We start from the raw sequence: 23,618 nt of genomic DNA on the forward strand, positions 1-23,618 counted from the left end.
AGAACAAAAATGGAGAGGAAGACTTTACAATGACTGTCTTTACTACCGGATGGCAGGAAATGGGTCACTTCTCCCACCCAGTTTCTGAATTTGCTGCAATACAGCACAAGCTTGTCTGTGGAGGCATCGTGCCTTATGGCACTGAAGAGGAAAGGGTTTTGGTACAAGAGACAAAAACAAAAACCAACCAACCAACCAAACCCAGTGCCCCACTCAGATTTTCACCTAGAAACGGCTATAGACGTATGAGAAGTGGGTTCCACAGGACATAAACCTCAGTCTGTCACGGAACCCTCAGGCTTCTGGCAATGGCTAATGTTCTTTTAGGACAGAAACCACGCCCTGCCTCCTGCCATGCGGCTGCAATTTCCACACTGGAATTTTACCAGCACGCCCGGCTGGACCCCTGTACTCTGGGTCTGGGGTCACGGTGGCCGTCACAGCCAGGCACTGTATACGTCCTCCAGGCCTCGTGCCCTGAGACCGGGTGTGCGATGGCAGCCACAAGGCCCCCGCGCACCTTGTAGGTCATGAGGTCGGAGAGCAGCATCACGTGCCGCCGGTCGATGCTCATGCCGTGGTTGACCATCGTATACTGGATCTCGTTGATGATAGTTGTCCGGGCAGCTTCGATGCCCAGGGTCTTCTCCACCTGCGGAGGGCAAGGATGAAGGGAGGCAGCTGCGTCCAGGGCTCCCCAGCCTCCCCTCATATCCTCGTCTGCCCTGCAGGTTCCCAGCACCGTGTCCCTCCCCAGAGATGCAGCGTGGGGTAGTCTTCGGTGCAGAGCCGCAGTGAACGGCAGGGTCAGAGGAACGTGCTGGGACGACTGCAGGAGCCCCGTCCGTGAGCGCTACCTCGTACGTGTTGTTGGAGGTGGTCCGGGTGCCCTTCACGCCGTGGGTGGCCATGACCGCCCGCAGGTTATCCCCCTCCACCAGGAGCTTGTACTTCTCCTTCCCGCTCTGCTCGTCGATGTGGATGACAGCTCGGGATACCTCCGGGATGCCCTGTACCACCACCTGCACTCAGAGACATGGAGGGCTCGAGACCCCGCAGTGCGTGCGGCCCCACCCACCTAGCAGGCTGGGAAACCACAGTGAAACCACAGTGGCTGCGAGAACTGGGGGTGTCACAGCCTGTGTCTGTGGTCTTGATCACTCCATCTCAGGGGTGACTGTCAGGGACGCGCCGAAGCTGGGAGTGCCTGCGTGCTGCCTCAGTCGCTGGGAGGTGGGGAGGCAGGAAAGCAGAAGCTCAGGGGGTCGTGCCCTCTTCCACCACCAGTTTTATGAGAGAAGAGAGAAAAGCTGAATAGGCAGAATGGTGAGGCAGTGCCAAGAAGGCAACCTGAACCTGCCCGACTCCTCAGGGATGTGGCCAAGAAGCGAAGGAACAGGGCGCCACCCGCAGTCTCAGCAGCCCTTACGCGCCCGCTGCCTGGCTCTGCAGCTTAGAGCCGAGCGTGCTCCCCGCGTTAGGCCTGACCACCTGGGGAGGCGGCCTGCCACTCACCTTGGGGAGATCCTCCTTCAGGAACTGCAGCACGTAGTACATGGAGCTCTTGCTGTTCTCTCGGGGGGTGACACACAGCACTGCCTCGCCGTGCACAGCCACGTCGCCGGGCTTCACACGCAGCCTGGACATGCAGATGGAGTATCTCACCGTCTCCGCGTTCACCTGTGAGGGGTCGCATGCCCGGGAGGTTACTGGCAGGGTTTGGAGGCTGCGGTTTCTGTTTCCTGCCCCTCTAAGGAGCCTTTTAAATTAATCCCCCCTCATCAGTCTCTCTCCTCGTCATGTCTTTTTTGGTACTGTGATATCTTAATACCAGAGACGTATGTACTGTATATACACCTCTGCTTTCTTCACTAAAAAAGCAGATCCCACCACCCGCCCCTCCTAAATCCACTTTGCCACCATTACCCGTTTATAAATGCCAATAAGAAGAAGCCAGGTCAACCCACATATCCTGAGCCAGCCGTTGCTGCGCTGGGCACCCACGGGTGGGTAAGACATGGCTGGCACTATGGCCCTTCCGACTGCTGGCATGCTGTGCCACAGCAAATGGGCACTGTGGTCTGCACACCACCTCCACTAATTTCCTGTGTGCCTCTAGGTGGTCATATCTGTGCCAGGGTCAGGGTTAGACAGAACGTGAAGGTACAACAGATCCAGAGGGCAGACACCAAGTGGAAGCCTCTCTGGGGCTTCCCATGCTACGCGTAGCTCTTGCCCTAGTTCATCAGCACCTGTCCTGGGACTGAAAGGGGATGACTTCCTTCACGCCTTTAATTACGGGACTCACCTCCAGCCTCAGAAGTCTGATCCGTTCTAGGGAGAGCTTGACGAGAATGAAGCAATCATCAGGAAGAAACACTTCTTCAATATACTCTGAAATCTGCGGTGTCAAAAGATCAGAACATCCGTCAGTCACTTCCCCGTCCTTCAGAGCATACGAGGCTCCCTCTCGGCTTTAAGGACACAGAGCAGCGTGGACACCCAGATTGGTAAATCCACTGCAGGCGGTTCTCACACGTCCTGGCGAAGCTGCTGGCTTAGTTCTCTTATTGTTGAGAGGGATTTCTTCTTACCTCTCCCAAGAGGGTTTTCTCAATCCTCCCTTTCACCAGACGAGCATAGTCGGCATCGTCGTCCTTGTCCAGCTGTGCTGTGATGATGGGAGTGCTGTGGGGAGGGAGGGCAAAGGATTACGAGGCTGCTTGAAGGCCACACTGCATTAAGCCCGGGTGAGTTTGGAGCCTTAACAGCAAGTGCAGTTTACTGTACTGACCATTCACTGGAGCCAGGCGCAGTCCTGAGGGCTGCACACACCCGTGCTCAGGAGGCAAGCCACTCCATCAGTGAGTGAGTGGCTTTCGGAACAGTCTTCCTGGCCACGCAATCCTGCCTTCTCCTCTTTGGTCCTAATACGTAGTTATTTCAGTTCTGCTCCCTGAGTAAACTGACCCTTGGTGTGCTACAAGTTTGTATGTTACGGCGTGCACAGTGACAAGATCCAGTCTCTTACAGCTTACCCCACTGCACCCCCACAACCTCCCCTCCAGGACACCTCTGGCTCCTCCAACTACTAGCTAGCCGCTTCCACCCTCGCCATCCTGGATGGCATCCCCTGAATGCACCCTCCTGGGTGATCTGACTGACCTAGAGGCGGGCAGAGCTCCTGCCACCCGGGACACGGACAGCTGCTATTCCAGAACCAAGTACAGCGTTCTCGCCTTTAACGCTGTGTTGTCATTTCGTCACACTCCGATCATAGGTAAGACATGACTTTGTCACTGAACGCGCCATGAAGTATTTCTGTCTTTCCCAGTTTCAGGACACCTACAAATTCTACCATGAAATCACCAGGGGGTGGGATTTGGGCTGGGGGAGTTGTCACAGAATACGGCCCCAAATCGAGTTGCAGACACATCATCAGTGAAGCTGGGAATAACAACATCAAATGCATGAAGTCTACAATGACACATGGTTCCAATTTTTCCAGGCATTTTTTTAGGTTTCTCTCTTTCATGGACTTGTGGTCACAAAGAACCACTGCTTCAGTTCTGACTCTCTCCAGTTTGGACATTTTGTCTTGGATTTTTTGTAAGAGCCACAATATGATTAACACTAGCACGTGTCACTCCAGAGTCTGAGATACTGTCCTAGCATTTATCAGACACCCCCTCATGACAAGAGAAACATTGTTTCTCCAGGACATGACAGACGAGTGTGAGAACAAGAGGGAAATGGATGAGGGCACCTGATGGCCTTGGAGGCGTTGATGATCTCTTTGATGCGGGGCACGCCCAGGGTGATGTTCATGGAGGCCACGCCCGCAAAGTGGAAAGTCTTCAGGGTCATCTGGGTGCCCGGCTCGCCAATGCTCTGGGCACACAGCGCGCCCACCGCAGAACCTGGCTCCATCTGTGCCCTGAAAAGACAAGACAGGATGAAATGTACAGCCTGGGGATTACAATTAATGATGATGCAATATCTTTGTACGGCGGCAGATGGTAACCAGATGTATCGTGGTGATCTTTTTGCAATTACAGAAATATTGAATTGCTGTGTTTACACCTGAAACTTGCATAATGTTATAGGTCAACTATCTGTTGTTTGTTAGTTGGCCAAGTTGTGTCCGACTCTTTGTGATCCCATGGACTGCAGCACACCAGGCTCCTCTTCCCATGGAATTTTCCCAAGCAGGAATATTGGAATGGGTGGCCATTTCCTTCTCTATGGGGATCTTCTTGACAAAAAAAAAAGAGACAAAACTAAACCCCCCAAACTGCTGGGGAGGTTTCTGATTATCTTTCAACAGAAAAAATACATATGCCGTCAGGGTCAGGAAGGAATTGGCAAGGACCCAGATTGGGCTTGTGACAGAGGAAAACCAGACACAGATCAGTTACAGGTACAAATGAGGGGGAGTAATGCTTGGAGGGGTCCAACGATGACAGTGAGCACTGTGTGGCTACTTGTGGTCAGCATGGGATGACTGGAGAAGACCTAAGAGCTCTGCTCACACATGGTACTGCAGGCGGACAAAGCAGCCAGCCCTTGCCCAATATGTTGGTAGTTTCCCTATGAAAAGACGATGCTCGGAAATTTCTCTGCACTTCCTACCACATGTTGGAGCATTTGGCCTGTCTACCCACTGGAGCCCCTAGAGAGGAGGTGACAGAACCTGCTCGAGGCCGGCAGTTGGTAAGTGATGTGGGCACAGGATTTTGTTTCCTGGGGAGATAGGAAAGATGCAAGAGACCCACTGGACTGCCCGACCGCCTGAGACAATTAGCACCCTCACCTCATGTACTTGTCCCTACACGTCTCCAGAAACTTCTCTGTTTGGGTAGGGGTGATCCGGTCCAACTGGTACAGCACACGGGGCTAGAGGAACGAAAGCCGAGTTCAGGGTCAGGGCCGGCAGTGTGGGAAACCCTCCGCATTGCCTGAGCCCCTGGGGAGGGCCGCTACCTCTGTCGTGCCATTGTCGTTGATGCCGTATTTATCTCTGGTCTTCTTGATCTTCTCAGAGACCTCCTTGATGAACTTTTTTATCTCCTGAAAGATTACACAACAAACATCAGGTCTATATTTCTCAGTGATTTGCATGACCTGATTCATTTTTAAGGAAACTTTAGTCATGTGATGAATCCTTCCTACTTTAGTGGTGGCTAAATAAGACACTGTAAGGGATATGACACGGATACGGGTTCTATTACAACATGCTTTTCTAAGGAGCACACCACATTACCCATACCCTGGACACGTCCACCTGTGCAGCGCTTCTCAGGTCTTTTTACTGTGATGATGCTTCCTATGAAGCTGCAATGCTAACCCAGCACGTGAGAGTGACATAGGATGACCCTTTCCACCCGCTGCCTTCTCCCCTGCCCTCCTGGAACACCTCGCTGCCCACGCTCATGCGGCCCAGAGGAAGTACTGTTGCACCACTTGTACTTCTAAGCCTTTAGACTGATACATTTTTGAGGGTTTCTTCTGCAATTGTTCTGCTCAACTTAAATACTACAGAGCTTGGCTTTGTAGATGCTATGCACATTTCAAGCACATACCTTCAGCTTGCCTTCATTTCAAAGGAAACACGCCCAGGTCTCAGCTCTATCTCTGACCCTCACCTCTGCCTTGCTCCCCTGTCTCATGCTCAGAACTTTGTAAGGCCTCCAGGAAATCACCCTCAAAGCTGGAAATGAAACATTAGCCTATCTGTAGCTCCCGCTGTATTTTAAGAATAGGGCTCTAAGTCCCGGGATGATGACAAAATGGAGCAAGAAAGAAGGTGAAGAGAATTTACATTGTATGGAAGATCCATAGGTCACGGCTAGAAATGACAGGCCTAGGTTTTCTGGTAACTATTCTAAGGGAAGCCCCATATGCTTTATACTTTGGTATGTGTCTGTGAAATAGCCTTGTGGTTGCTCCTAGAACCAGGAACAGCCAGGATCTCCTTTCGAGGAGTTTTCACAGGGCGCACCCTGTGTGTTTAACGGGCCACACACATCCGTGCCCTGTTGCCAGCACACACCACGCACCGTGGGACTGACTCCTAGAGCACCTTGCAGGTGCGCTGAGGACACATGCAATCTAGCAGCTGCATCCTTCAGAGAAAGCACAGCAGCCACTCTGGTTTGATCCTGGGGTGTTTCTGACAGTAAGGGAAAGGGTGGATAGACTATGGTTCCTCTCAGCGACCCTCAGGGAAATATGATTTCCCTCAATGATTCTGGACAAATTGGGGGTTGAGGGGCACTCTGGCCAAGTGCAGGCATCCAGCTGCTTTGTGCGACTGGCTGAGGTCAGATCCACACATCTGGACAAATCCCTGGGCAGGTCCGAGGGTGGACAACTGTTTTGATGGCTGCAAAGCCTCACTAGGTCATGTTTCTCAATTGAGGATAACTGCAGGAGAAGACCAGCATGCCTGCCCAGTGTCTACTCAATCTGTATCACAGCTGAAAGTATCTAAAGTTTCGTCTGAAATAAATGTTTCCAAGGGCAGATTGGACCAGATGCCCACTTTCGCAAAAACAGAATTCTATAAGGCACTTCCAGAGAGCTTGAGACTTAACTAGCCGGGTACTGTCCTAATACTGCAAAAACAAATCTCTCTCACCTCCCATAGACTAATGAGCAATTTCTAGTTACTATCTTTTCTGAAAGCAAAAAACTAAAACTTCTGGGATCCACAGGGTCTGTGACCACAAACTCCTTAGTCACTTGCTGTCCAGCGTGGTGTGCTCTCCCTATGGGGCGGTAGGATACTGGCTCCATCACTCTAGAGCGGAGGCCATTTGGGCTGAATAAGGTCAGGGCTTGGCCAAGCGAACAGGCCCCTCTACAAAGTCAAATGTTTCTGCACAGTCTACACTCAGAGGAGGGGTTTTCTGCAAAGCTGTCTTGGCCCGCTGGACACTTCAGACTGGCTCCCAGGAGCCCAGGTGATCGGGAGGCTATAAGGGTGGACTCCATCACAGCTGGGCTGTCCGCTGTTCACGAACACAGGCTTCTCATGACTATCCTTGTTGATCAACTCCCCTCACTGACAAAGAGTGGAAAGTTACCATGCCACTAAGCCATCATTCTATGCAGAAAGACTTCTATTTAAGAAAGAACTTAAGAGACTCTTTTTAAAGAGACACTCGACAGGCTTACTTGTTAATTACAGGTTCGAGGCCACATTTTTCAGATATAGTTAGTTGTTACAAACCAGAGGTAGAACTTAGAGCTGGAGAAGGTGGTGGGACAATCTCCCTTGAGGAGGCTCTGCCTTCAAGTGGGATCCTCATCAGCAATAAAACCCGTGGCCACCTAGTGTCTCCTCTGTATCATTCAGTATTAAGAGCTTCCTCCAATGGGTGACTTCCTCCCTGAGCCTACTTATCTAGCTGTGGTCATGTCCTTTAGGGAGAGTCTCTGAAAGCCCTCCTGACCCAGATGTTGCCATTTGCCTGCTAGGTGTTCAAGGCTGCCCCACCTGTTGGCACAGGGAAACCGGGGCCAGAACCCAAGGCCAAGCCGATCCAGGGGGTTTTCATCTGTCGAGGAAGTTGGTACATACGAGCAGTCAAGCGCACACACCTCACACCATTCCCCCGTTCTGGTGCAAAGGACAGCTTTCAGCTGCCACCCACGTGGACATGCTTCTGGGAGCGGCTTTGCTAAAAGGAATGAGTTCCCTCACCCACGAGTTATGGCAGGTATTTTGGAAGTTAGGTTAAAAGGAAAAAGCTCCCTTTTTGGAAGGGGAAACTGAGATAAGCTACTAAGAACTTAGCAGGATCAACCCATGCATACCAAGGGCACTCAGAACACGGCAACTGGCAGGCTGTTAATCACACGGCTGACCAGCAGCTACTGCTCGCACTCAGCCCGCAGCGTGTGTGAGCCTGGCTCTCGGCTTCTGGCAGGGCTAGGGCTCAGCGCCACCCGGGAGTTCTCTCTGCCTCCCCAGCTCTAACACCACAGCAGGACAAGGTTTTCTCGGCTCAGATGAATCTCTTCTGGTCAGCGAATTTTGGAATCCCTCAGCAAACCTGATGTCAGACTGACTGACTGGAGGGTGAGGACGTGTTCCGCCACCTCTGGGGCCCTGGATCTGTGGGGCGTGTGACAGATGGGGACGGGATGGATGAACAAGTGCTCACTGAACCCACAAGCGCTGCTGGTCAGGGGACCACTGTCAAACCATATCTAAGACAAGAAAGGGCCTGGGCCAAGTGACGAAGGGGAAGCCCTGCTAGTCGGACGGGACAGCGCCCTGCAGCGCCTGGGGCTGGCAGACTGCACAGCACAGCCAGGCCCCCTGCTCGGTAGCCACAGCACGGAAGCATGTTACCTCGTTGTATTTCTCATAGCCTGTCTCAGTTAAGGTCTTCGAGGAGAAACAGAAACATAAATAAGTGAATACAGTCATGGAGAAAAACCAAATCATCTCTCTCATTTGTTACTTAAAAAAAAAAAAAAAAAAATTGTGAAGCAGAAAAAAAAAATGAAGGCACTCAGCTTAGCCAGGCTCTTAATTTTAAATGTGTTAAAATCTGGAAGAATCTCTTTTTCACCTTTTGTATCTCACCATGTCAAAGAGTGAAGAGCTTTTACCTAAAATATCTTTATTTAAGTGTCTTACTCTTTTTATCTTTTATATACTTCAAGGGATATATTTTGTGCTATATTTGAATCACAATCAGTGTACACAGGGAACCATGTATTCCTGTATTCCTTTGCTTTTGATCATAAACATGATTATCAACAGAAAGGAGGAGGTCTGTGAAATAAAAAACAAACTAAAAAACCAAGAGGATGTCAAGGTAACAGGTCCCTGGAAGAAAAAGGAAGGATGACTGTACATTTCTAACCCATATTGTGGCAAGAAAAAAAGCAATTTAAAATAATGATGGTATTCAACAAACCCCACTGCATCATTTATTGTGTAAAACACAATAAATGGCATTAAAACAATGCTCTATTACAAATTACTGGGTTTCAAAACCACGGAGGGAGGAGTTGGCCTACAGGATGCGAGACTGGGTGGCAGGGGGTGACAGGGACAGGGTTAAAAAAAAAAAAATCAGTTCTCGTAACTAGGGCACTTGTCTTCTACCAGAGAAACACTTGTGCAAAAGACAAACTAAAAAAGACATGAGATAAATTCTTTATGCTGACTGCTGAGATTCTCCTGCCTGGGCCACTCTTAAATCTTCTAACGAGAAACACTCTTACATAAACACCCCCAGCTTATACACTTCACTGTCGGCACCTGGAGAATGATTCCTTGGTGACGGCCAAGCTGGGTGTGCAGCCCCCGCAGAGCTCACCTGCAGGAAGCTGTCCTGGCAGCAGAGAAACTCGTTCTTCTTCATGATGGACTCGGCGCTCAGGAGCAGCTCGTTCTTACTGAGAGCAGGCTCGCTCCGGCATGGGAAGACTGCCTCGAATATCAAAAGAAAACAGTGTGATTTGGAGGCGGGCAGGGGGCAGTATTCAGTGAAGGAGCTTATAAGAGACAATACAACCTCACCCAGAGCTTTCAGCAACCTGTGATGTTTTTGTCTTTCAAAACACATACCTTTAATACGAAGGTGAAAACAGCATAAACTGATACTCCGCCTTACCTAACAGCTTGTGGGCTATTCAGTGGGTATTGTGTCATTCCTTCCCAACCTTCACCCCGCCCCAGATTTGCACTAAAACCATAAACTGCTGTTATGAAAAAAAAAAAAATTCAAGTGTGAAAATACCTCTCCACCCCCAAGCTCATGGGTTTTTCCTGAGTTTTAATGGTTACACTGCAGCCTAACATGTGGACAGACCATTCCATGTTTGACCTGTCCTCCACAGATGGCCTGTATCTGCTATAAACAATGCTGGAAGAACATTCTTGTCACATTTCGATCATTTCTGTAGGGCAAATTCCTATAAGTGAAATTTAAGTATCGCTCAAGGGCACCCAGATTTAAATTCAGATCAACACTGTCCAGCTACCTCTCAAAAAGCTTGCTCTAAACTGTATCCCCTGTTAAAACTATGAGAAACAGGCCTGCTTCTCCCCACCCACGACATCTTCATGGTCTCCATCGTACTCGACTAGACACTGGCAAGAAGACCAAGGCCTCTTCCAATGGCACTAGTTCACTACCAAGAACTAGACTTTGAACTTGAGACACTCGAACAAAAAAGACTAACACCATCACAGTGGTTGGGTAGATATGACAGGGTTAGCTGTATGCTATGCCAAAGGCACACCCACTCTAAGGAAATGTCCTTGAAAACGCTCACAGATATGATGCTCAATCTTACTTTGATGTTGTCCAGAACCCTTTTAAACTCTAAGGGCTCATCTTTTCCCTCCATGGCTGCAGGATCTAAGCCGTCTCCTCCGTAAATGAACTGGATGATATCGCCCGTAGAGCTGCGGACTGTCAGGTCATACTGTGAACAAAGATCTTCCAGGGACTTGACGAGCCTTCTCTAAGGAAGAGAAGGAGAGGAGATAAAAGTTCAGGTGCTTTGAGAGCACTAGTCACGTGCATGAAGGTTGATATTTGCAACTGAGTTTCAAGGCTACCAGTGCTTTTAATCACATAAAAACATTTTATTAGAAATCCCTTAGAAAGAGTTCCTGACCTCAAGAATGGCCCCACAAGTGCCTCACTAGCCTGAGCAGTGGGATTTAGAATATGCTCCACGCTCCAGTATGTTTTAGAATACATGCAATTTAAACCCCATCACCCCTGAAGGACTCAGCAAACACTGTTTTCCTAGGCTGCTTTGCCTTCCCTCTCTGTCTCCCTAAGGTTTAAACTAATGCAATTGCTTTGCATTTCTAAACACAACTTAAGCTGGAACCCCTGTGGACTTCAATATGAATTACAGACGATCCGGTGCAGGCCCTCTTCTGGGACGGATGGGTAAGAAGAGAGAACAGGACTAGTGTGTTTGAACCAGCAGGCAGCAGGCATTTCTCAAACCTGCTTAGGGAGAACCTTCCACCAGCAGAACCCTCCAGCCAGCGGGGTGAAGGGGTTCAATGAGTTAAAGGGAAAGATATCTTCCTCCAGGCAACTTCAAAACAAAAATCCCTCATGCCAGAAGTAATTTGTTCCAGGTTAACAAGCCACTCTGGGAAAGTCATACTCTCGACTTCAGAAAGGTACAGGACGAAAAATAAAGTCAACAGACATTCAGGCAAGAGTGTTAAAAGCATTTCAGAGTCTGTTAGGTTTCTGACAAAAGCACACTCTGAAGCTAAAGGGCAATTTCCCATTAAAAGATGATTAAGAGGGAAGCACTATCAGTAATGCTACACAGGGGACAGATGAGAGGTTATGGAAATAGGTGGGTACTGACTCGAGTCCATTTTGCTCTCATCAACCTTGTGTATTCTGGCTTACTCATTCACTCATTACTCATCTTTGGTTTATCAGTCCTCATTTCCCTGCTTGCCAAGGGCTGCACTTCTCAGTCCATGGTGGGGAGAAAAGGGACACAAAACCACAGGAGTTCATGGCCTAGCAACTTGGAGTGTTAACCTCAGCATGTATTGTAAGCAGATAAAATCATCAAAAACACAAACCAAAACCAAAACCAACCGCAAAATGAATAACAAAATGTAGGTTATGGAGTACAAGGTAGAAATGAGAATTAGAGACTGGAGAGAGATCCTTCGCTTGTGGTCTTATGGAAGCACAAAGCAGGATGTGCTCTCACCTCTCTGCTGTCTAGGATGTACCTCTGTGGCATCAGAAACACAGGCATAAAAAGCATGTAGCTCAGCCCTATCCCCGAAGACTACTCTCTTACAGCTGTACACACAATGGAGAACGAGTCAGCCCTCCAAGTGCCCACGCCCTCCTGCGGGCAGTGGAACAGGTTCTCTGAGTCCCTTAGAGTGACATTAATGACAGAGTCCATAAACCGCTGCACAGTGAGCACAGGCCTCTCAGTGTGTCATCAGGAGGTGGGTACTGTCAGCCTATCTCCGTGTGTTAGCAAGTAGTGGCTCAGTGCGATGGCGTGCCGGGGGACTCCTGGCCCATGTTCTCTAGCGGGGCTTTGGTACATGTGCTTCCTGGTCTGCACCATTCGAAGGAGACACTGATTCTGAACTTTTTTAATATCTTACTTTTTCGTGTTGTTTATTTTTAGGGCATCTACATCTCTCAGTTATTCCTTTTAAATGCCAAGACTTAATAAATCAGAAGTCAGGTAGAAAAGAAGCAAACACTCAGCAGTCAAGATCTGCAGACCTGTCCAGCTTCATTGCTAATGGGCTACATTTCTCAGGTTACCTGCATATATCCTGTTTCAGCTGTCTTCACGGCTGTGTCGACCAGACCTTCCCGGCCAGCCATCGTGTGGAAGAAAAACTCGGTTGGTGTCAAACCAGAATAAAAGCTATTAGCCACAAAGCCTTTGGCAGCTGGGAGCTAAAGAGAGGTAGAAAAAAAAGAGAAAAATCTAACAAATAAAAGTTTAAGGTCCCCAATTCCAAGACCCATTCAAATCAGGAAATACCTCACCTTTAGACTATAAATACCTGGCCAATGCACTGCCATGTTTTATGCCCTTTCCTAAAGAAGAAATAATTTAGTTCAAAGCATCCTTACCAGAGAAAAGGAGAGTGAGTTCCCAGCCAGGAGGCTCAGGACAGGGACACCGAAGCTTGGGCTGCTACTCCTAGAGCAGGCAGGCAGTCATGGATCTCAGTTTAGAGGGCACCCTGGCCTTCTCCCAGGAAACCTGCCAGCAGGCCAGACCTGTCCACTTCCAAAACATAGCCGTGTGCTGCTACAGTTTATGGGGATTCATTTTTGGGCTGTTGAAAATATCCTAAGATTTAGATTATGATGATGATCACACAACTCTGTGAACACATGAAGCTGCTGGAATTCTACACTTTAAATGGGTGAATATTAAGATAAAGAAAAAAAAACTGTAAAAAACCAAAAAACCCACATATAAAAAACACCCTATGAAATGCCCAATGGCCTTTGATCTGGACAGGTTCGTGTTCCTTGGAGAACAACTCAGATGAATAGGCTAAAATCCTTTTGCCCCATTTCACTTAAGGGGCAACTGGCATACTCAAAAGCACTTCTAGGCAAGTACCATCCTCCCCAAAGTCTGGCACTAGATGTGCTTGGCATTTCTTCTAAATTGGTCAGGCTTTGACTCCGAGCCATAGAAGCACAGTCAGGTACCACTCCAGTGACTTGCTGGCTGCCTGACCTCTAGTAAATTCTGATCTTGGGCAGGGAGCCCAGGTTGTTCCTGGGGCCACCTGATACAGACAGTGTCTGTCAATTTCAGTACAGCAGGCCCCTCTCCCCAGGAGGGGCTGGCCGTAAGTCCTACAGCTCCTCAGGCCAGGAGCAGCTGGGGCATCTGTGTTTTAGTGTGAATAACAGTTGACTCCGTCCAGAATTACTAAGTGACCAAATCAGCTCTAAGTTCCTCAACTGTTCATTTCATAGCTATCTACCCCAGAATCTCAGAAAACCCCAATACAGGCGTGTCTGTCTCACTCTGCTGACAGTAGTGCCTAGACCACGAGGGCCAACAGAACTCAGAAGTCATTTACAGGCAGTTTAGGAATTCCAGAGAGAGCCTGGAATTTCCTAGTTGTTTCACTGTGGTTCACATGTTCACTGTTTAAAAATCTTTATACTTTTACGTAAGTGTTCCCTAAAATAAGTATACAGGTTGAATGCACACAAACGGTAACAACACATTCAGATTACTTCAGATAAAGTTGGGTAGGAAACGGACATCCTCCCCCTTAAAAGAGAAAATGTACAAAAGGGCACTGGTCCAAGTTTTACAGCTCCGAGTTTCATGAGGCTCCTTCTACAGGACTCAATCAAGTTTGGGCTGCAGAGGGAATAACCCTGAGTGGTCCTCACCCTCTATACCAGCTCCAGGAGTCGCCTAATTGGCAGCCCCAGAGCTTCAGTCATTCTTTCGTGCTCCTGAAGCTTGTCCTTCAAAGTTGTATTTGATCCACTCCTGCTTACCTTTGAGTGTTTTTCAAAGTGAGGCAGGGACCTGTTTTCAAAGCCATCTGGCACTCGAGAGCCACTGATAGCTTGCTGTCCCACACAGGCAATCATCTGTGATATGTTAATGAAGGAACCTGGGGAAGCAGATCAGAAATGGAACATTCATTTACCAAAATCACAGTAACTGAAGTACAAGCAGATCTGTTGGTATGACAGGAATACAACCCGGCACAGCCCCCGTCCTCAACAAGTTCATACTCCAGGGACAGTAAAGGCCAGAACCGGGACAGTAAAGGCCAGAACCAGAACAGCAAGGACAGAGCTGTCAGTAACACAAGGAAGGCCAGGCAGGGCTGGAGCTCAGGGGCGGATGAGCACTCTGGGGCTGGAGGAGAGACTTCCAGCGGAGTATTCGAGAAGGCAGCATTAACCAGCTGGACTCTTGGAGAAGATTATGACTTCCACATAGAGGACTTCCAAAGTGGGTCAGAGAGTAGGAAGCAGAGACACAGGACAGGAGTGTGGGGTATGCACCAGGGGCAGGGAGGAGACTATGGGGTGAAGGACAGCAAGGCTAAAGAGACTGGACTTTATTCTGTCGAAAATTTGTTAAAACAGGAAGTCTGCAAAGCTCGGGGTTCTGAATTTGAGTGCAGTATCATGAAACCTAACACTTTCAGGTCCTGGCTAACTATAAAATTTAAGTGTATTTAATTATCATCTAACATCATCCCTGGCTCTTCTTTCTTTCTTCAAAAAAAATAAGACCAAGTTTACTCAAAGCACCCTCAAACTCAGAAATCCACACACATGATAAACAAGTTTCTCCAAAGGAGTTAGACTTTTTAAAAATGCCAAGAACCATCTCCTTCTCTAAGCATTATTTGAATAGATACACCCTTATAAACAAAAGGCCTGAAGCTCTTTTTTTAGGGGGGTCCTGAACAGGGGTTGCCAGCTTGTGGGATCTTAGTTCCCTGACCAGGGATTGAACCTGGGCCTGGGCAGTGAAAGCACTGAGTCCTAACCACTGGACGAACGACCAGGGAATTCTAGGCCTGAAGTTCAGATGCACATTTTCCAGAGCACACCCAGCCAGCCTGCATGGAAGGCAGAGGCAGCAGTGGCCAGAGGAGGTGCTCACCTTTGGAGCCACACAGAGCCATGGTGAGGGGGCTGTTGCTCTTATCGAGCTCCCGGAGGCAGGCGCTACCTGCGTGGTCACGGATCACAGACAGCTCCTTCAGGATCAAAGCCTGGCGGGAGAGAGAGAGATGCATGGTGCCTATGTGATTACCGACGCTCAACGTGACATTTAAGAGAATGTGAGGAATTCGAGCGAGATGTCAGATTTCCAGCAGATAAAAGGTTTCAGACCTTAGAAGACCAAGATGTCCTATCTCTGCAGACTGACATTTTCCACGTGGTAAGTCACTTCAGTTGTGTCCTACTCTTAGCAGCCCTATGGACTGTAGCCTGCCAGGTTCCTCTGGCCATGGGATTCTCCAGGCAAGAATACTGGAGAGGGTTGCCATGGCTTTCTCCAGGGGATCTTCCTGACCCAGGGATAGAACTCATGTCTCTTATGCCTCCTGCACTGGCAGGCAGATTCTTTCACCACTAGCGCCCCTTGGGAAGTCCCATGGGTTTCATAATCAGTGTGTAAGGAAAAAATCCTGCTGCTAAGCCACTTCAGTCGTGTCCAACTCTATGCGACCCCATTGATGGCAGCCCGCCAGGCTCCCCAGTTCCTGAGATTCTCCAGGAAAGAACACTGGAGTGGGTTGCCATTTCCTTCTCCAATGTGTGAAAGTGAAAAGTGAAAGGGAAATTGCTCAGTCGTGTCTGACTCTTAGCGACCCCATGAACTGCAGCCCACCAAGCTCCTCTGTCCGTGGGATTTTCCAGGCAAGAGTACTGGAGTGGGGTGCCATTGCCTTCTCCGTGTAAGGAAAAAATGGTTAGTAACAAAACCTCAGAAAATCATTTAAATGGCAAATGAGGTAGAATATACGCAGCTTTGTGTATATACCCTACATAGCGGTGTCTCTGTATGTATATTATATATATTACTGTATATACACATGCTTATGTATACTGTATACACATGTATAACATTTTGTACCTTATATGACATTATGTAATACATACTAAAAGAGGGTGGCGTGTACTGTTTCTAAAATTTGTCTCTGCCAAGCACACACTTGAATTCCCACCAACTGGGCGTGTGATTAGGCGACTCAATAGCAATACTCTAGTCCATGGGCTCATCTAGATTGCCATCCCTCAACCCACAACCTATGATGCTCAGTCAGCTGGGAATCATGCTTCCACTAAAGAGGAGTGCAGCTGAGGCCTCAAGTGATCATCTAGGTGAGAAACACCCGATTTCTCTCTCTTTCTGTTTTTCTTTAAGACTTACATTAAGAATGAGCTAATTGTGAATGCCTCACACAACTCTTTCTTTTTGCTTTAAAAAGTTCATCAGAACATTTCTTATTGGGTTTTCCCTGGTGGCTCAGTAGTAAAGCATCTGCCTGCCAATGCAGAAAGACACTGGTTTGGTCCCTGGTCTGGGAAGATCCCACATGCCTGGGAGCAACTAAGCCCGTGTCCCCCACTACTGAGACCGTGCTCTCGAGCCCAGGAGCCGCAACTCCTGAGTCCACGTGCTGCAGTTACTGAAGCCCGCGTGCCCTGGAGCCCTGTGCTCTGCGACGAGAAGCCACTGCAGTGAGAAGCTCGGGCACCACAGTGAAGAGCAGCCCTTGCTCACTGCAACTAGAGAAAGCCCACACGCACCCACCAAGGCCCAGCGCAGCCAAGAGATACACAAAATTAGAACAAATTGTTTTCACTGTTCAAAAATCCTTTCTTCCCTGCTTAGTTGAGTTGAAGCCCTGAGCGCCAGGCTACTGGGAGGCAGAAGAGAGTCAGACAGGGCCCTGGTGCAGTCAGACTGCTAAGGCAGGCTGCTTCAGGGAAAATGCGGGACTCTCAGGCCGTTCTGACTCTGACCCCTGCAGGTCCAGCTCTCAGCTAACTTAGCTCCAGACTGGAACGTGACTGGAACGTGACTGGACTGTGCAACAGACGGGACTGTGACTCTCAAACGCGACTTCACCACGTCTCTTTCAAAGACCATCCTTTCACAGCTGTGGTGTCAGTCTGGTCACAGGATGCTGGTAATAGGGCAAAAGCATTGAAGTACTAGCGACAGAAGGGGCCCAAGTGTGACGACGGAACAAGAGCAGCCCCATGTGGCCAAATGGACAGATAGCTGTTCACCGCCTGGAACACGAAAGCTGGAACGGATGGAACCGATTTGATGGGAGGCCCCCCATCATTAGAACACACACGAGCTGCGCAGCTCAGAGACAGGCTGAAGCCACTGCCTTTCCTCTCCACTCACCTGTCGCTTCTCTTCAGGGCCTACAGTGCCACTGGCTGCTAACCTGACCCAGAGAGCCAGACTCACCTCCAGAGTCTCCTCGGCGGTGCAGCCGGGCTGCTGCTGCAGCTTGCCTGTGTTCAGGGCTTCGATGTACTCATCGCATTTTTTGTAGCCAGCGTTCAGTAACTCATGCTTGGCCTTCAGCAGCCCTTGGCCAGGTGTGACGTCACCAATCCCGATTGAGAATCCGCGGTTAGCTGCAGAAGGGTTGGCAGGGAGAGCCGGAAGAGAACCATTGATGTTAGTCAACCTGTTATGCAGAAACAAGTTTATACCTTCAGAGAACTTGCTGCAGGCCAGTTAAACAAAAACTTACTGTACCGGTCCCTGGGTTGTTACACAAAGATGACCAAGACTCACTAACTCCTCTCAGAGAGCTCACAACCTGGTATGGAGCACAGGGATGTCCCAACTATATTATAAAGCAGACAGCCACTGAACAGGAAACAGAGACTGAGAGAGCCAGTTGTAGAAAGTGGGCTACCGGACGGATGGCACTCAGCATCTCAGACACCTCTCTGCTCCAATTCTTTTTCAGAAATCATTCCAAAATAGAGGAAAAGAAGCAAATGTGAACTCTACCTTTGATGGAACTATATACCATCAATAATCCTAACCCTAACACCTGTAGCAAGTAGGCAGGTGAGGAGCAACTGGATTAACAGGGTGGGGAAGGGGATGCTGGTAAGTGGCAATGGAATGGAGGGACACTGAGTCTGAAAGTCTCAGAAACAAATCTTCATTTTCTGCTGGAGGTAATGTACAAACTGCAAATGGAGAAAGCCGGGTGGAAAGTTTGTATAGGTACACCTTTTTTTACTGTGCTTCACAGATAGTGTATTTTTTTTAAAATCATAAGGTTTGTGGCAACCTTCTATTTGAACAAGTCTAAAAGCACAATTTTTCCAATGGTATTTGCTCACTTTGTGTCTCTATGTTGAATTTCAGTAATTCTCACAATATTTTAAACACTTTCATTATTATATTTTTATGATGCTCTGGGCTGTTGTTATTATGATTCACTGAAGGCTCAAATGATTAGCATTTTTCAGCAATAAAGTCTTTTTTTATTAAGGTGTGTACATGTAAGACACTAAGATCATTGCATCTGATCCCATCACTTCATGGCAAATAGATGGGGAAAAGTGAAAAGTGACAGATTTTATTTTCTTGGATCCAAAATCACCGTGGATGGCGACTGCAGCCATGAAATTAAGACACCTGCTCCTTGCAAGAAAAGCTATGACAAACCTAGACAACATATTAAAAAGCAAAGACATCACTTTGCTGACAAATGTCTGTATAATCAAAACGATGGTTTTTCTAGTAGTCATGTATGGATGTGAGTGTTGGATCATAAAGAAGGCTGAGCACTGAAGAACTGATGCCTTCTAACTGGTATTGGAGAAGACTCTTTAGAGTCCGGTGGACTGCAAGGAGATCAGACGAGTCAGTCCTAAAGGAAATCAATCCTGAACATTCACTGGAAGGATTGATACTAAAGCTGAAGCTCCAATACTTTGGTCACCTGATATGAAGAGCCGACTCACTGGAAGAGACCCTGATGTTGGGAAAAACTGAAGGCAAAAGAAGAAGAGGGTGGCAGAGGATGCGATAGTTAGATAGTATCACCGATTCAATAGACAAGAATCTGAGGAAACTCTGGGAAACACAGGGAAGCCTGGCGTGCTACAGTCCATGAGTCACAAAGAGTCAGACACAGCTTAGCGACTGAACAACAACATGTTAACACACAATACTATTGCACACTTAATAAGACTATGGTGCAAACCAGTTTTTTATGCATTGGGAAGCCAACACATTCATCAGTTGCTTGATTATCTGTTATATATGCTTCGTCACGGTGGCCTAAAACCAAACCTGCAATGTCTCCGAGGTCTGGCTATAAAAAAAGAGGCCTCAAGCCCTCGCCCCTATGCGAGACAGAGTGCTGTACAAGAGCTATTTGAGCATCAAGAATAGGAAGTCTTAAAAAGAGAAGAAAGACAAGAAGGAAACAGAGAGAAAAGAACTATGGCTGGAAATTAAATATATGAAACTGAAAAATTGAAAAAAAAAAAAAAAAAACAGAGACAGTGTTAAAAAGAGAACTGAATCCAGAAACAAATGCATGGACAACAGGGAAAAAGGGAAAATTAGAGAACCACTCCAAGAACCCCACCAGACGACTAACAGAAATTCCAAAAAGCAAGAACAGAGAAAGTAAAAGGCTACGATCAGAAGAAGTACAAGAAAATTTCCAGAACCGAAGGACACGTGTTGCAGACTGAGAGAGCCTGCAGAGCGCTCAGCACAATGAATGATAAGCATCCCAAGGCTGCATCACTGTGAACTTCCAGAATGCCAGAAACAAAGAGGATTCTCAAAGCTTCCAGAATAAAAAGACAATTCAGGATAAACAAGGTCCTACAGTACAGCTCAGGGACTTATATTCAATATCCGGTTAAAAAAAACCACAATGGAAAAGAATATTTTAAAAAAAAGAATGCATATATGTATATAACTAGGTAAACTAAACTGGATTACCCAAAAACTGGATACTGCAATTTAAAAAAAGACAATTCAAATACAAAAAGTTGGGAATAAGAAGGGAAATACATTTTACAGCAACCCTCAAAGAGCAAAGTAGAGTAATACCTTCAAAATTCTCAGGGAAACAATATTCAGTCTAGAATTCTATACTCAGCCAAAGAGTCAAGTACAAGAGTAGACTAAAGATATTCTGGGGCATGCAAAGAAAATCTCCTGGCCTAGTGTACAAGGACAGTAGGGAATTACTGAGTCAGCTGGTAGGGCTGAACTGTGGAAGAACCAGAGGGTGACAGTTCTGCACAGCCCACCTTGGAAGCAGCCCATGAAGGCCCTTTATGTAACAACCCACGTATGCCATGGGCATTAGGGAGCTACTATAGCTTTTGAGAAGAGAACTGAAAAGCAAATTCGAATCTGCAGTCAAGCTTGTCAGCATCAGGTTTATTTCATTAAGAAAAGCATAAATGGTTTAGCCTGGAACAAGTATCCTTTTCTTTGTGTTTCTATGTGTTTGGGGCAGGGGGATGAAATAGTAAAAGAACCCCCTAAAACATCAATAACCTATAGCAATAAAACAAGGACGCTAAGACACTCACACAAGTAGACGGGAGCCAGCCTGGCAAGCCGTGACATCGCATCGGCAGCTTCATTCTGCCCCCAGTCTCGGAGCAAAATGTAAAAAATGTTGTTCTTGGATCCTGACCCCAGCGTTCCTTTGTCCATGCTGCCACTCATCAGCTCGCTGTTCTGGATTGTGACATCTGGAAGGAAAAGATTATGGACTCACACAAATGATTATCTGTTACTTTGTTTCATTCCAAAATGAATTTAAGGCAGTTGAGAAAATTTGCTTTTTTTTTAAGGTTGCTGCTACTGCTAAGTCACTTGAGTCGTGTCCGACTCTGTGCGACCCCATAGACGGCAGCCCACCAGGCTCCCCCCGTCCCTGGGATTCTCCAGGCAAGAACACTGGAGTGGTTTTTTTTAAGGTTAGAGCAGAGCAAATAGAAATGCTCTCTAAAAAATTTCTTTTTGACGGGGGAAAAGGAGAAATCTAGGAACTTTTGAAAAGCAGGAAAGATCTAGTTTGTTACCCTATAGTCCTGACTCTGAAAGGTATTAGTTGACTCTCATCATCTTTATCTGTGATCTGTGGATGACAGTATCAAGCTCTTGCCATCTTTATGTCATGGCGACGTTTTGAGCACCAATTCAATCATGTACAACAAAGTGTTGTTTATAAAGCACTTTGTTATTCACTAAGACACTGAAAACTAGCAGTGGCACCATTGTGAAAAGCCTCAACAACAAAATGAAATTTGTATCTAGAAACAAAAACACAATATAAAACAAGAACCCAAAATACAGTAAAGACCAGGGAGTACATTTATGAAAGAATGGTTGTAAACCTGGGGTGGGGGTGAAGAAAAAAAATCAGTGCTCTTCAAAATATTTATTCATCACGAGACAGCAGAGAATCCTTGACCTTCAGAGAGTCTTTGCGGTTCGGTCATCAGTATAGAGGCCTGCAGATCCACCTCTCATCACAAAGCCTTGCTAGCAAAGGCCGTTTTAAATCAGTGTTACTCAAAGCAGTCTGCTGGGGAACCGTCTGTTAGCAGCCTGAGACCCAGAAAGTAAATGCTGCCTGAATGGCATAGGTCTGGGGAACACACTCTTGGGCTCATCAGTCAGAGACTCATATTTAAATGTTCTCACTGTTACACCTGGGGCTTCCCAGGTGGCGTTAGTGGTAAAGAGCTGGCCTGCCAATGCAGGCGGCTAGAGCCACAGGTTCGGTCCCTGGGTCAGGAAGACTCCTTGGAGAAGGAAATGGCAACCCACTCCAGTATTCTTGCCAGGAGAATCCCATGGACAGGGGAGCCTGATGGGCTATAGTCCACGGGGTCGCAAAGTCAGACACGACTGAATGACTTCGCACAACACAGCACTCTTACACCTAATCTACATGTGATCAAAACACCCACTGACCAGGTGAGGCAGGTAAAAACATTAGCCTTTTCAATATACTTTATAGCCATGGATGCGTGTTCGACTCTGGGTGACCCAATGAACCAAGCCCACCAGGCTCCTCTGGCCATGGGATTTTCCAGGCAAGAATACTGAGTGGGTTGCCATTTCTTCCTCCTGGAGATCTTTCTGACCCAGAAATTCAACCTGTTTCCTGCGTCTCCTGAATTGGCAAGCAGATTCTTTACTACTGAGCCACTTGGGAAACCCACTTGCTTACTTATACTTTTAGTCATACTTTTAGACAATGAACACATTTTGGGACATAAAATAATAAATTATAAGCCTTAAATAATGAGACCCTTGTATAGCAAAACACACACACACACACACACACACACACCAATAACAGAAAAAGAAGAAAAGAATTTGCATTAATTGGTAGAAACAAGTCACCGGAGAAAAACATGTGGAGAAGAACACTCTAACTGCTGGGCTGGTCATGTTTCCACATGACCTCTACCTTTAGGAGAAACACCAGCTGCATTTCCCTGAAGAACAAACTTCCTGCCTAAGGCCTTAGAGAAACAGGGGAGTTACTGGCAAAGTGAAGGGAGCTGCTGGCCCCAACCTGCCGCTCTCACTCACAGGAGTCATTGACGCAGAGGTCCTCTCCTCTGCCGCAGTACTGCTTGCCCTTGGTTCGGAGGTTGGCCCTCACTGGATTGTCATCGCTGGGTCTGAGGATGACACTGAAGATCTGCTTTCCCGTCCACAGGGTGACAGGCTGGAGGAGGAGAGAAGCCAGAGCATCAGCCGGCTCAGCCTGGTCTCACCTGCCCTTCCCACCAATGAGGCAAGACGGTACAGTGGTCACGAGCCTACTTGGCACCAGTGGGTGTACACCAGACTACTGGTGCATCCACACAGACACAGCCACAGCTCCTGCACAAACCTTTAGTATTGTAGGGGGTGGGAGACGAACTTTAATTTTCTCATCCTTGCCCACCAGTATTGAAGCGATGATCTGACAAGCTTTGGCTCGGTCAAAGAAAGTGTCCTTAAGAGTGAGGAGATAGGCACCTGAGGATGTTAAGAAAGAACACAAAACAAAGGAAAGGAATGAAATTGTGAGAAAAATCACGAGGTTTCAACTTTAAAAATACAGATGGACTATCACTAAAACAGTGAGGTAAAACACAGCTGCTTCTTGGTTTTCTCTTCCAACGAGAATCCATGCTCCACAAGGAAAGGGACTTTGTTTTACTTGTTGCCATGTCCCCAGCACTTAGAAAAGTAAAAAAATATCTCGTGTGTGGTTCATTAACTCAGTAAACAAACAACAGAATCACACAGCTTTTCAAGTGGTCACGTGAACATGTGAAAGAGAATCCTTGTGTTCCAAAGTCTCTTTTCAAGTAAATTCCACAAAACCCACCTGTCAGAAAATCCTGAATAGCAGCAATTAGCGGTTCTCCATTTCTTGGTGTAACAAGGTTTGCTTTAGTCTGCAGGAAAAAGGAACACAGTGAGTTAGCCATGCCTGGATGCATGATGCGGCCCCAAGATTCTTCACTGCAAACACTCTTAATGGTTATGGATGAATGCAGAGCAGC

General features: G+C 47.5%; 1 protein-coding gene across 2 annotated transcripts in view; it reads right to left on the minus strand.

Moving 5' to 3' along the window:
• The window catches only part of POLR3A (RNA polymerase III subunit A), a 44,023-nt gene that overhangs the window by 3,220 nt on the left and 17,185 nt on the right, over positions 1-23,618 (minus strand). For both annotated transcript variants that reach the window (XM_069572558.1, XM_069572560.1), the window contains 18 exons: positions 23,441-23,510; positions 22,958-23,085; positions 22,651-22,789; positions 20,628-20,792; positions 17,503-17,675; positions 15,169-15,280; positions 14,040-14,158; positions 12,315-12,452; positions 10,324-10,494; positions 9,342-9,455; positions 4,984-5,070; positions 4,814-4,896; positions 3,767-3,937; positions 2,595-2,688; positions 2,309-2,401; positions 1,516-1,680; positions 858-1,022; positions 521-652 (listed from right to left, as the gene is read on the minus strand). In XM_069572558.1, coding sequence (XP_069428659.1) covers positions 521-652; positions 858-1,022; positions 1,516-1,680; positions 2,309-2,401; positions 2,595-2,688; positions 3,767-3,937; positions 4,814-4,896; positions 4,984-5,070; positions 9,342-9,455; positions 10,324-10,494; positions 12,315-12,452; positions 14,040-14,158; positions 15,169-15,280; positions 17,503-17,675; positions 20,628-20,792; positions 22,651-22,789; positions 22,958-23,085; positions 23,441-23,510 — 2,319 coding nt within the window. The remainder of the gene's footprint in view (positions 1-520; positions 653-857; positions 1,023-1,515; positions 1,681-2,308; positions 2,402-2,594; positions 2,689-3,766; positions 3,938-4,813; positions 4,897-4,983; positions 5,071-9,341; positions 9,456-10,323; positions 10,495-12,314; positions 12,453-14,039; positions 14,159-15,168; positions 15,281-17,502; positions 17,676-20,627; positions 20,793-22,650; positions 22,790-22,957; positions 23,086-23,440; positions 23,511-23,618) is intronic.

Source organism: Ovis canadensis, chromosome 25 (genome assembly GCF_042477335.2).
Source record: "Ovis canadensis isolate MfBH-ARS-UI-01 breed Bighorn chromosome 25, ARS-UI_OviCan_v2, whole genome shotgun sequence".
NCBI lineage: Eukaryota > Metazoa > Chordata > Mammalia > Artiodactyla > Bovidae > Ovis > Ovis canadensis.